Source organism: Amaranthus tricolor, chromosome 3 (genome assembly GCF_026212465.1).
Source record: "Amaranthus tricolor cultivar Red isolate AtriRed21 chromosome 3, ASM2621246v1, whole genome shotgun sequence".
NCBI classification, from domain to species: domain Eukaryota; kingdom Viridiplantae; phylum Streptophyta; class Magnoliopsida; order Caryophyllales; family Amaranthaceae; genus Amaranthus; species Amaranthus tricolor.
Window position 1 is genome coordinate 34,939,542 of NC_080049.1, and position 13,944 is coordinate 34,953,485.

General features: G+C 30.3%; 1 protein-coding gene across 1 annotated transcript; it reads right to left on the bottom strand.

Moving 5' to 3' along the window:
• Positions 1 to 531: 531 nt before the first annotated feature.
• On the bottom strand, positions 532 to 12,972 carry LOC130808578 (tryptamine 5-hydroxylase-like). The gene is made up of 7 exons (XM_057674035.1): positions 12,919 to 12,972; positions 12,744 to 12,820; positions 11,092 to 11,206; positions 10,620 to 10,685; positions 9,091 to 9,291; positions 3,974 to 4,597; positions 532 to 1,203 (listed from the first exon to the last, which is right to left on the bottom strand). The coding sequence occupies exons 1-7, from the start codon at positions 12,970 to 12,972 to the stop codon at positions 532 to 534; spliced, it is 1,809 nt and encodes a 602-aa protein (XP_057530018.1).
• Positions 12,973 to 13,944: the final 972 nt, after the last annotated feature.

Below are 13,944 nucleotides of genomic sequence, written 5' to 3' on the forward strand. Positions count from 1 at the left end.
TGCCCTTCCGTGTGCAAAGAAGGGCAGCGACAGTATACCCTTTTTGGTTATTTTAGTTTTGTTTTTCTCTTTGCGTTTAGAGGCAAATAATTCATTAGTATTTTTATTTTAGAAGTTTAGTGCAGTGCGCTTACTACAAACTATATGTACATGCTATACTGGTTGGTTCTTTTTATTGATGAACTATGCTTATATTGCTCAGTTTTTCATCTTCAACTTTGAATGAAACTGGGATTTTGTTAACAGATAGAAGCACACAATGATGCAACTGCCAGTTGTGCTCATAGTGCAAACATAAGGCCGTGTCAAGGTTTTTAAAGTTTACCGAACTGATATTACCCGTGCTGTCAAGGTATAAAATACTGCATGTTAGGCCGGTTTAAGGGATATCACTTGTCTTGCTCGAGAAATACCAAAACAGATTTATTACTAATATGTCTTAGCTCTCTTTCCCCGAAACATTGAATAGAAGTAACACGATTAGAAGGGATTTGGGAAACAAATACAGCTTAAAAGGTTCAAATCCAACTCTTACACTGAAGTAACAAAATTTTGATTGAGATCACTGTCTTCCTTAATCGGAAAAGCCTTGTTAAGTGTCGGAATGAGAACTAGTGGTGTTTTCTTTCGAGTAGCCAACCCGAAAATCTCTGTGAGGTCCATTTTATCAGCATCAACCCGAGCTGGTAATTTCCAATCAAAATGATATAGTAGCCTAGCTAGTGTGAGCTCTATTGTTGCTAACCCTAATGAATAACCAGGACATCCTCTCCTGCCTTCCCCAAATGGTAGGAACCTAAAATCATCGTCCTTGAACTCGGTCATCATCTGATCACCTTTCATGAATCTTTCTGGGTTGAATCGTAGAGGATTATCCCAAGAGTTTGGATCCCGACCAATCGAGAAAGTGTTGATCAAGACTCGAGCTTTTGCGGGTATCTCATAGCCATCGATAACACATCGTTCCATTGATTCTCTAGGGACTAGAAGTGGAACAGGTGGGTGAAGACGCATTGCTTCCTTAATGACTACTTTCAAGTAATGAAGGCTTTGTAAATGACTTTCATCAATATGTCCTGTTTGTGATGAGATGCTTCTTACTTCTTCTTGTGCTTTTTTCATCACTTGTGGATGTCTAGCTAACTCTATCATTGCCCATTCTAATGTCGACGATGTTGTGTCTGTTCCAGCCACAAACATGTCCTGTTTTATCCGATGATAACCCTAGAAAAAGTCAGTTAAAGTACGAAAACTGTACTCCGTTTTCTTTTGAAGTTTCTAATTTCTCATTTTAGATCGTTTCAATTGATCTTTTATATCGGTTTTATTTTTACATAATTAGCCTTTTTAAGTTTTAACATGTTTTAAATGTTTATGGTTTTTTCATACTTCCCGCCGACTTTATTTTAACAATTTTATAATGCTTTTGGTTCATATATGTTTTGCACTAACTTTATATGTTTTTCTACATGTTTATGATTTCCATATTTTTTCATTAATTTTATTAATTAATAAAATAATATTCTCACTACCTTAACAATACTTCCAAATATCAACGATTACTTCTATGATTTTCCATGAATATTCATTATGATAACCTTAAATTTAAAACCTATAATATTTTAATCCAAATTATTAAAAAATTACTTTAAAAATAAGGAAAATTTAATTTTAAAAATTTCACCTTTTGCTCGTTGTCTTTTAAAAATCTCGCTTTTTGATTATTTTTTAAAAATTCGACCTCTAACCTTTTGGTTCTTAATTTGTTTATTGCTGAATTTTGCAAGTAACTTAATGAGGTCATTACTTTAAAAGAAAACGCAATATAAAGGTCGGATTTTTAAAAAATAATCAAAAGGTAGGATTTTTAAAAGACAAAGAGCAAAAGGTGGGATTTTTAAAATTAAAAATCTTAATTTTTCAACGTGACGCATGGGGTTCTTTAGAAAATTATTTTTGTTTTTAAATTAATTTTGAAAATTTTGTTGCAATTTTCTTAAATTAGAAAATACTAGATTTAATACAAAAACAATATTAAAGGATATCGCAAATCTTCATTAAATTATAAATGTCTAATTCTAGTGACTTAAAAAAAAAATTCTCCAATATGAAACTCGCCTTATTTCTAAATTAAAATCCTGTTGATACTTATTTTAAATTGTTTAAATAATTGAATGTATAATTTTCATCATCAAATTTGATTAACTTTTAATAATTTTTTTTTTGTTGGTAACGATACTTCTATTAATTGTTATGAATGACAATAATACTTTAATGTAATATAGCTAAAATGCAACAAATTTTTGCTAATTATATTGAATTCAATCAGATGAGAGAAGTATAAATAATCTATTAGAAAGATATTATATGTGTTCTAAAATACTTTGTTATATTAATTACTAGATATTACTTGCACGACTTTATTAAATTGTCTGACATATTTGTATAAACTAAGAAATTAAAATTTTAAGAAATAAATTTTACATTATAGTTATATTTCATTTTACTTTCAACAGTTGTATACATTACGTATATTGTATCATATTTTGTATTGTGAGCATGTGATTGTGAAAATTTAATTCACGACAAATAAAAATTACAACAAAAGATAAAAAATTTATAATACATTTAATATAATTATATTCATACTTTTCTTTTTTTATTTTGAATAAAAGAGCAAATGGTTCGTACCTGGAGTATAAATTACGAACTTATGAGTTTTTTAATAGAAAATAACATACCAATTTTTGCTGACAAAAATAACTATTACATTAATTATATTAAATATTACTACTATTAATAGCACCTGTTAAAATCAAATATAAAAACATAGATATATGTAAAATTATTTTATAATAGTTCAAACGAAAAAGATATTATTTTTCTCATAATAAATATAAGTGACTTATATAAAGATAGTCACAACATAAATCATAATAGAATTAAGCTTCGAATTTAAGTAACCAAGAGTATAAATAACAAAACCAAATTCTAATAAAAGTATATTATGTTTTAACCATTTTAAAATATCCAATATATTAAATAGTACCCATTTAATAAATAAAATTGAAAAGATTTTATAAATAATTGAAATAAATATAATATGTAGTATATATTTTTCTAATACATCAAATGATGTTACCTAAAAAGTAAAAAAAATGATCAATATAAATTATTATACTCAAAATTCGAAAATAGTAAAGTCAAAGATCATCATAATAACAATGACATCATCATTGCATTTTAGAGGAAAAACTTTTCATAAGAAAGTGACATGTAAACAATTATAAAAGGTGATAATGTCAGTAGTATTTTATTTTAGTAATAGTTATAGATTTGATATATCATTCATGATTCAACTTAGATCTTGTTTAATTTTCGAATCACAAATATATTTTTATAAATTTTAGTGATATGTAGTATAAGATATAAATAAAAAGTATAAGATAGAATCAAAATAACACATTAAATTGCGTAAAAAGTGTGATATAGCAAGAAGACCTATCAAATTAGTCGGTCAGGTCAATTTTCAATTGGTCGAGTTTAATCTAACGGGTTATAGATTTATTATTACTTTATTCTAATCCCTATAAAATGGCCAAAAATATAATGAAAAATTTTCATTTCCTTATTATATTGAGCTAAAAACAATTTTTCAAGTCATAATAGTAGAAGATTAATTAAACTCAAATATTAAAATAGATCAAATTATAGTTACAATTAAAAAATATTGATTAAAATTGAAACATTTACTAGATTTTAAAAAGCAAATTGAGTCTGTGGGGAATGGGGATTAAGTTGGTCGGATTAGATCAAAATTTGATAGGTATACTAGGAAGTTAGTATAATATTTTATCCGTTAAACTACACTTACTACTGATAGAGACATTTTTTAAAAATATGTCATAATCAAATACGACTATTTTAAAATGGAGGAAGTATAACTAAGGAAATAAAAGAGAAGAGAGGTTACTAAGACAAGAGCTTTGAGATTGTCATGAGTAATGGGCACTTTCAAGTCTTTCTGATTTTGCACCCTCAGCAACACATCAACAAAATCTTCTGTTTTTTTCTCATTCTTTTTCTTTAAATGATCTTTTATTATTTCATCACAAACACCTCTTAAATCTTCCAAATTCATTTCCAATCTTTTCTTGAATCCACTCACTGAGCTGACCCAACTCCAACTCGGAAAGAAATCTCCTACACAAAACCCACCCAACAATTCCTGTGTTTCTACTAAAACACCCGCCAAACTCTTCCCTTCCTTACCAAATCGTTGAGTTGACTCACCCATAAACCTCTTCCCGAACGCAACTCGGCAAAGCACATCATTTGTCAACCTCATCAACAACTCACTTAAGTCAAGTTCAAACTCGGAGTGAGTTGACACAGTAAATAAGAGTTGAGCTATCTCTTGAGCTCGGATAAATTGGAACGAGTTGATACGAGATGGACACAATAACTCAGTAACACAAATCTTTCTTGCTTGACGCCAGTAAGGTCCGTAAGAGGAGAAAGTAATATCAGAACATCCAAAAGAAAGGTATTCAGCTGCTATGATCTGTGGACGGTTGCAGAACACACGATCATGCACCTTCATGGACCCACAAAACTATTAGAGCAAGTACAAATAAATAGTAATTACTCTGTTTCATTAAAGTTGTTATATTTAACTTTGTACGCAATTCTATTTGACATCTACATGTTATAAAAAGTAAATATTATAAAAGTATGTCATCATACAATTCAAACAAGATCAACTTGAGTATATTTTTTTTACACATTAGCCGCAATATGAAGTATAAAATAAGCATAAACGATAAATAGTGTTAGTAATTGTAATATAGCAAGTATTTCAGAATGAAGGAAATATATAATAAGATATCCGTGGGTTTCAAGTATTAACTTGAACTTTACTTTTGGTTGAGTTTGTTATGGTATTAAAACCAAACATGTCATAAGAAGGTTAACGAGTTTAATTTAGCTTATCCAACTCTTATTTCAATTGGAATATTTAGCATCATGTATGATGAGACATAAGATGCATCCATATTTCTATCTCAAAGTAGCGAAAGGGTATGATATACTCCCTCCTATTCTTCTTATGTGTCCCATTTCCTTTTATGGTCAAGTCACACTAATTATCCCATTTTTATTTTGAGTATGGTTTTTTGACCTTTATGCCCTTAGTGGGTTTATGTTATTTTCAATTATACCATCACTTACCCATATTAATTGACCCCTCATTTCACTAATCAAAACAACTTTAAACCTAATTACTCTACCCACACATTAACCATTCCCTCCCTTTTTAACCCTAAACCTTACCCATTCTCATTTGTGCTTTCGTGTTCTTCCTTTAAGAATTCTAGATCTGGATTGTTTTTTCTTCATCTCTTTATTCCTCCCTCTCTATATTCCTCTAAGAACCCTAGATCTGAGTTGTGTCTTCTTCATCTCACTTGTGTTCTTCTCCCTCTTCTTTTATGCTTTAGTGTTCTTCTCCTTCTTCTCATGGAAAATCTTAAGTCGCCTTTGAAATCACCCCTAAAGAACCCTAACTCACCGTTGAACTCACCCAAAAACCCTAACTCGCTTAATTCTTTACCTCTGAGAATCCCTAAATCCCCTTTGAAATCGCCTACAAATATTGAGTTGAAGGGGTTTGATGATGAAAGCCCTAGATCTGGTCTGAAGTTGTTTGAGGAAGAATATTTTGATTACTATGCTGATGACTCAGCTTTTGTTGAGACGGATTTAAGGTGGGGAAGAGAACTTGACTTTGAGGGTGAACCCATTTACACACCTGAGGTTGATTTGTGGGCTGATCGTGAATATTCTTCCATTAATGCTGTTTTTTCAAATACTGATTGTGAAGAAGAGGATTGGCTTGATAAGCTTGGTCTTTTCTCAAGTGAGTTTATGTTCTTGTGGTTGCATGTTGGTATTGACTGGTGATGATTTTTTTAGTTAAACGTTTTTTTGATGCATTTTTTCCTATTGCTCTGTGATCTGTAAGTGAGAGCAGTTTTTAGCCACCATAAATCGAACAAACAGGGTTTAAATTATTTCCAACATTTAAAGCGCATAGATGCTCGAATTTTTTATCAATGATTTGAAAAAAAAAAACTCTACCTGAGAGTACTGAAAACAACCAATTTTTTCAACAATGTAAATATGAGTACAAATGTTTCATTGTAAACAATATAAAGTTTTTAATGTGTTGTTTAGATCTGAAACATCCCATGTTTAAGATCCGAAAATATGTCTAAAATCAAAAGGATTCAAACTTGAAACTTGTTGTTGTGTTGGTTACTATACCTGAGAGTACTGAAAACATCCCATGTTTAAGATCCGAAAATATGTCTAAAATCCCATGTTAGTGCTGTGTTGTTGAGATGCTATACTTGTTCCCAAAAAAAAATGTTGTTGTGTTCTTGTTGATGTGCTGGTTTTGTATTGTTGTTACTTTTTGCTTTGATCCTCCCAAAAAAGGTTACTTGTTGATGTGTTGGTTACCTGAGAGTGCTTTTGTTGAAATTGGTTTTTGCTGTGTTTGTTACTAGTACCTACCCAAAAAAACCTGATATTCTTTCATATGGCCCAAAATTAGCTCCCCTTTTCCATCAGTGTTGTTTTTGGTCATGTTGATCAGACACTTGACTTGTTTTTCCCATGTCAACAATGCCATTCACTTGCACAGTCCCTTGTTCAATACCCCTGTATACCCAATCAGTTCCACCAATTGATTTATTGTTTCTGAACTTAGCTTCGTGATTAAATGTTGAAGTGAATCAACAACCAATTATTTATCCACACTTAGATAGTCTGGTAAAGTGCCTTCCCTTACTGCCTTGGTTTTGTTCATGTGAGGAATGTGATAATCAAATCCCCTTTGTCTTTTCATAACCTCTATCATGCATGCTTGTAAAGTGATGAACACAAACCTTAAATGTTGTGAACTTAGATTTTCAAATGCATTATTCACAGCCCTAAGTAACTGTGTTACATTGTATGCAGCTTTTTGATATTGCAAAGCCTGAATTGATTTAAAAAAACCTAGATCTAGTACATTCATGTCAGGAGAATTTGGAGGTTGTTGTACTAATTGTATATAAAACCCATCTTTCATTGCCTCCTCCAAAAACTCTTTGTCATTATGTGCTATGTGTGGCTTGGCATTATCTTTTTGAATGTAAATGTGCTTTGACAATCCTTGTGGCCATTTTGCTCTTATGGTTGGTAGCACATTAGTTATAAGCATTGCTCTAATGTGCTCTTTTGTTATTGATTGTATTGGCTTTGTTTCCAACTCCCCCCTCTTCCTATTCTTGGAGCTTCTTTTTACAGGCTCCTGAGTAATAAAAGGTCATATTCCTATCATGATCAAAAAATACATCACCATTAGTTGTAAATATTGGCTTTGCAACAACACACATGAACATGATATTGGGAATGAACCTTTTAGATTGACACTCTCTATGTGGTTCTACTTTACCCGGAGTTAGATAATAAGTTTGTGTCTCCCGGGTTAGATAGAAATGTTTTTCATCTACTTGAATGCATCATTTTGTTCATCATATTCACACTTAGATAATGAAAAACTTAACCTGTGTAGTTTGTTGTTTTCATTCAAAGTGGGTTTGATTGCGTTTGTGTGCTTTCTTATGACTTTGTTCTTCTTCCACCTACACACTGTTCTATGTGACACCTCCATCTGCTTTACTACTGAATGCTGAGTGCACTTTAGTTCATATTTGATGGCCTTGAACTTTTCATCAAAATGGATTTTATTTGGTGCTTGTCTGCCAACTCTCTTGCTGTTGAGGTTGATGATTGTGTTGTTATTCATCATCTGCTTCTTCACTTCATTCCATAAACGTGTGATTGTTTTCCTACACACTTGAAATTCTGTGCCAAGTGCATTAATTGTACCTAGCACTGGTTTACCTTTTTTTTATTTAATACAGACAACAGTTCTTTGTTGAGTACTTAGATTTTTTTAAGGAGCCATTTTTTAGGTTGGTGTATGTGTAATTAATGAGGTATTTGGAGTATTTATTGCTTCTATTTTAGGCTTGAGATTTTGGTGTGAGCATTTCATATTTGGCGCCCAATTTTAGTTTCTGGAATTTTTTGGCACTTTGATTTTAATTTTGTTGTTTGTCTTCTGTCTTTCTGTTGCTGTGCTGGCGCCAGTCTTTAATTTTGGTGTGCTATCCTTGGCGGCAGTTTTTGCTTTCTTTTTTTTTTGACATTATTTTTTGGGTTTTAAAATGAAATTGGGTAATGTGATGAAATTATTGAAATTGAAAATTTGGTTGTTACAATTCGGTGGCTATTTATGAAAATGGTAATGCATCATTTTTGGTAATGTGGAAAATCTAAAGTCAATGATCGCAAAAAAATCCACACTCACATGATCAGTAAAGACTGCAACTACACTGAAGCTGTCGAAGAATTGAGAAAGCTATCTGAGATTAAGTAATCGATCTATGTAATTTTCTTTATTAGTCGGACAAATTTATGTAATTTCAAAAAATTATTGTACTTGTAGGACTTATTTATGTACTTTTGGTTTTTAGTAGATGATCTATGTAATTTTAGTCTTGAACTAATAAAAAGTTCAGACTTTTGGAGGTAAAAAAAATTCACCATTTTAATTGGGGTACAAATTGCTTGAAATTGGAGGGAATTATTAAGTTTATAATCCTTTCATTAAAAACCCATAATATTACTCTCTCTCCTACCCTTAGGATCTCATTTTGACCCACCTTAAAATCCGTTAAAAGTCAAATGGGACTCCTAAGAAGAATAAGAGAGAGTATTATATAACATATTAACATATATACCATTTGACTTTAAATTAAACTTTTGAATGAGTTGATACTTAGAAAAAATTCTCAAAGATCTTATATGGTCTATCAAAACATTCCAATACAATATATATATATATATATATATATATATATATATATATATATATATATATATATATATATATATATATATATATATATATTGAAAATTTATAATAAAGGTTTTTAAACCTATTTACAATAAAGGGAACATGGGTTCGTCACTGACCTTGAGGATTTCTCGGGCTAGCCGGGCTGATGATATTACAACAGTTGGGATTTGGCCTAGTTGAAGATACATGATTGGGCCATGCAATTTGGCGAGTTCGGAGAAAGAATGGTGTGGCATGTAAGTAACAAGGTGGAGGTGGCCGATAATAGGAAGTCGTGGTGGCGATGGCGGAAGCGCAGATGTTGTTGAACGTTTGGTCTTCCATAAAAAAGAAAAAATTATGTACAAGAAAGTAGTGCAGGTGATGATGAATTTGCTGTTTAGCTCCATGTTGTGTTTGATGAAATTTTTACAAACTACAAATTTATAAACCCAAATTGGATGTAATAAAATGGTCGAGTTAGTTCAGAAGAAGGATGGTTCATTTATAATTAAACAATAAGAGTGTGAAGACAGTAATGTTTACAAGGGAATTTCATCATTCACGTTTGTTTCTTCAATCCCAATCACACTACCACGTTTTGTATGTTTGTACACATTTTTTATGGCACCAAGTTTACTACTAATTAATTTCAAAATTTTTGTTGGCTAATCCTTCTAATATCATATGATATTAGAAAAAGCGAATATTATCAAATAGTATTTATGTAAGTCAACACTTATTACTCATGTGTTTGAGGGCTTCAGTCAGGGTCGACCCTAAGCAAGGGCAAGAAGGGCTTGCGCCCAAGGCCCATAAAAATGTAAATAAATTTTTTCTTCATATGCATCAAACTTGAGATCTTATGTGATTGAATTGTGCATTTAACCACTAAGCCAAAGTGTTATTAATGATAATTGTTACCTTATTTACTAACTATTAAATTATAAATACATGATTATCAAACAAAAAGCGGATAATATCGAGCTCTATTATTAGCGTGGAACATTTTTTTTATATTATTAATTTTGTAATCTAAATATATATTTTATAATTAAGGCCCATAATTTAATTTTCGCCCTTGGCCCTTAAAATCTCAGGGTCGGCCCTGGCTCCAGTCCAATGGTGCCCCGTGGGTGTATCTATGCGAGTGGATCCCATGAGATAATCATATGACAAATTGTCACAACATTAACAATTTTAATTTTAAAGGTCTCAACTTTATCAAAAAAATCTTTTAAAATAATTAAAAAATCTAAACCAAAAAAAAAGTAGAAAAAAAAATTTTTCAATGTGTCCCCAACCTTCACAATAAACCATCCCACCCAGCCACCGACAGTGAAGAAGTATCCTAAAGTTGGAGAAAAGTTTTATTGTTGTCCTCATTAGCCTTTAAGTAAGCTCAATTTTTTTTTTCTTTTTTTTTTTTACTTTATAAGGTTTCATTATTAATGTCTGGTTGGATTATTTGTAAAGAATGGTGAATGTTCGTTTTTTGAGCGGAGAAAAGGATGGTAACAAGTGTTTTTACATGTGAATTTAAAGTATTAATCAAACATATAAAGTAAAGTTACGTAAACTTAGTAGGTAACAAAAATATATGACAAGTTTAAACCTTTATTTAATATACACCAAATGTAAATTTTACCATCGGAAATCACCATACATCGAACATAGTAATAAGAAGATTTTGCATGTGACTTGATATAAATTCTAGGCGAGATTCTCTATCCTAAAAGATCATATCCTCCCTACTACGATGTTAGGGAATATAAACCGGAAATATGTTCTGAGATAAAAAGAATTCACTAAATTCCTAGCACAAGGAATTCACTAAGTGGAAGAAGAAAATGGAAATTTACAATTGAGAATTGCAAGTTCTCTTAGAGAGGATAAGAAATTCAGAAATCACATGTATATTCCATGTGTATCTCATGTAAGAAATAACTTACACATATCTTCTATATTTATTGAAAAGCATACAACCGTTCATGAAGTAATACGTCACTTCATGAACCGCAACATCGATTCACGAATCAATGTCAATATTAAATCAATTCATCCCAATTATTCAATTAATATAATCATATTAACAGTATGTAGTTATTACATAACTAACAAAACCGAATAAAACGAACATTGCAAAAACCAGCACGAAAGTAGCGGGTCGCGACCAATTCACCAAAGTCGCGAGCCGCAACCTGAACAATTTCCAAAATAGAAACTTGTCTTGAAATCTCGCGATCCGCGAGTCTTTTAAAGATCCACAAAAATACTTTTGCACAAATAACAAATTTGCAATATTAGGATATTTAACTTAATTAATAAATTAATTAATTTATTTGATTTAATTAATTATTAATTCCCTAAACTATTATATGCTATAAATGACAACAACAACAATATAAAAGTATGTGAAGATATTTATGGAAAGATAGTCAAAATAAAAAAAAATTGGATCAATTTGAAGCACACAAGTTCAACATGGATGAAAAGCTTAACAAACTGTTAGGGAAAAGATTAGACGAAAAAGGAGAAATTAAGATTTGAAGAACCGACTCGTTGCACTTCGCTTTGAATTTTTGAAGTCGGGCATTAGGGAGAGGAATTATGAATTATGGGTCCAATTTGCTTGTCTTGTCTTAATTGTTCATCTTAATTCTAATGTAGGCGATGTTGATAGTAATCTTTTTGCTTTTGTGGAATAATTAGTTGAAAATAATTGGTCTATTTTATATTAATAGTTATACTTTGAAGTAGTAATGGTAAGAATATAAAAGTATTTTATTACAATAAATTTTAAATGAGACTAGATATTAAAATATAATTTTTTTTCTTTAAACAAAATGACAAAAAATGTAATCAATTGTATATCTCATATCAAATGTTTTTAGTTTTTTAATTTTAGATTTCTGAGTCCGAATAGTTACATTTGTTGTCTTTGTTCTTAGTCGTTTGCATATTGCTCTTTTTCTGATTTTATTTTTTTTACCTTTTTATTTTTATTTTATTTTTTATCCCTATTTTTATTTTATTTTAAGTTTTGAGTTTATTTTATATTTTTATTGTATATTTATTTTTATTTCCTTTAATTATTAGTATTGATCATAGTGTGTATAAGTTGCAGGCTTTGCAAATAGTTGCTCGTTGTCACGCCCTTTGAAGATCTTTCTTGAGCTGGGGGACTCTTTGACCTCACTCTTCTTTATGGGTATTAGTTGTCGTCTTCCTTCCCTCCCCAGATCTGATTATAGTTTTTCTATGTGCGAGATAAACTGCGTATGATGATGATGATGAGTTTTTTAACTTTAGAAAAAATTGGTCTATTTTACTGTATCTATTATTGTAAAATATTTTTTTATTTTATTCTTGCCGCATGTGTTTACAAATTGTGTCAATTGCAGTTAATTATATACTCAACAGTAATTGTGTTAAATAGAGCTCAATTTCAAATCTATGTTTTCAACGTAAATTGTGGGACAGGTTAATCTAGCTACTTTAACTATAAATGGCATCTTTTTTTTAAATTTATATTTGAACGATTTTTCTAGTAGGTTTAGCGTTTAGATTATAAAATAGGTAAATTTATTGATGTTTGTACATAAAATACGCCTCCTATTTTATATGTTTTATCATTAAGGCTCAAACTCAAATATATTAGCCCACTAGAGTTAGGGATGCCTCCTTCATTTGTAGGTAAGTAATTTTTGACCATATTGGCTAAAAATAAAAGACATACATTCTCTCTCTCTTTAAACTAAACACATTTATACTATACATTTATACTGACTTGGGCATTGGAGGCACCCCCTCAGGACCACCCCCGAGGGTGATAGTGTTCCCTGCAGGATCTCGGAGACCACCAGCCTACCACCACGGATGGGCCCATCGGAGACCCCTCTCCTGCCTATTTTGAAGAGCTTTATAAGAACTTTGAAGGCATGAATTAGATATCAATTTCAAACCTCACCAGCATTTCTACTACTCATAGTACCTTCTATCAAGGTACCCCTCATCATACTATTTCATTGATTATATTCGATCAAGAATTAGGGACCCTCTGAATTTTTATAGAAACAGTTGAAATTTAATTTGTAATATTTTCTAAAATTGACAAATGTAATAAATCTTTCAAAAATATGTCAATCACATTTAAACAAAATTACATATTTTGTAATCTAAAATGAATAGGTTAATTTAGAAAAGGAAAAATTACTGTAAATAATACTTTGTTAATTTTTCTATAATAATACTAAGTATTGATTAACCATGAATAATACCAACTTAAAAGAGTGTTATTCTAGAAAATCTCTAACATGTTAAAAATCAAACTATAGGTGATTATAAGACAAAAAAATTGGTATATTAGTTAATAAACTAAAGTTGGTATTGTTAAAGAAAAATACCCCACTAAGTTAGTGTTATTCATGGTTAATCAATAGTTGGTATTATTGTAGAAAAATCAACAAAAAGTTATATTAGTCACGGTAATTTTTCCATTAAAAAAATCAATATCAACATATAAATATAAATTTCATATTGCAAAACTTCATGCATTACATTAGGTAGTATCCCTTCCAATTCACATTAATTATCCCATTTAATTTTGACATACTATCCAATGCACTAATTAAATCCTAAATATATCTAATTTTGCAAAATTGAAAATTATAAAAATTTGATACTAATAAAATTTACATTGAGATGAATCAAATAAGAACTCATTTGACTATATTTTAACGTTTAGATTAGAAATAAAATATAAATTAAAAGTGATGGATAAATAAAAAAGTAAATTGGAGAATTGGATGGAGTATATGATATATTCATATATCTATTGATGGTCACTTCTCATATCTGAAGTTGTCAACCATATCAAAGGCAAATCAAATTAGCTAATAATTATGTGGTTGATTTGGATATTAGTCTTGTCAAAATAAAATTGGTTTATTTGAATGAATATGATTGGACAAAGTATAGAGTATGTTTAC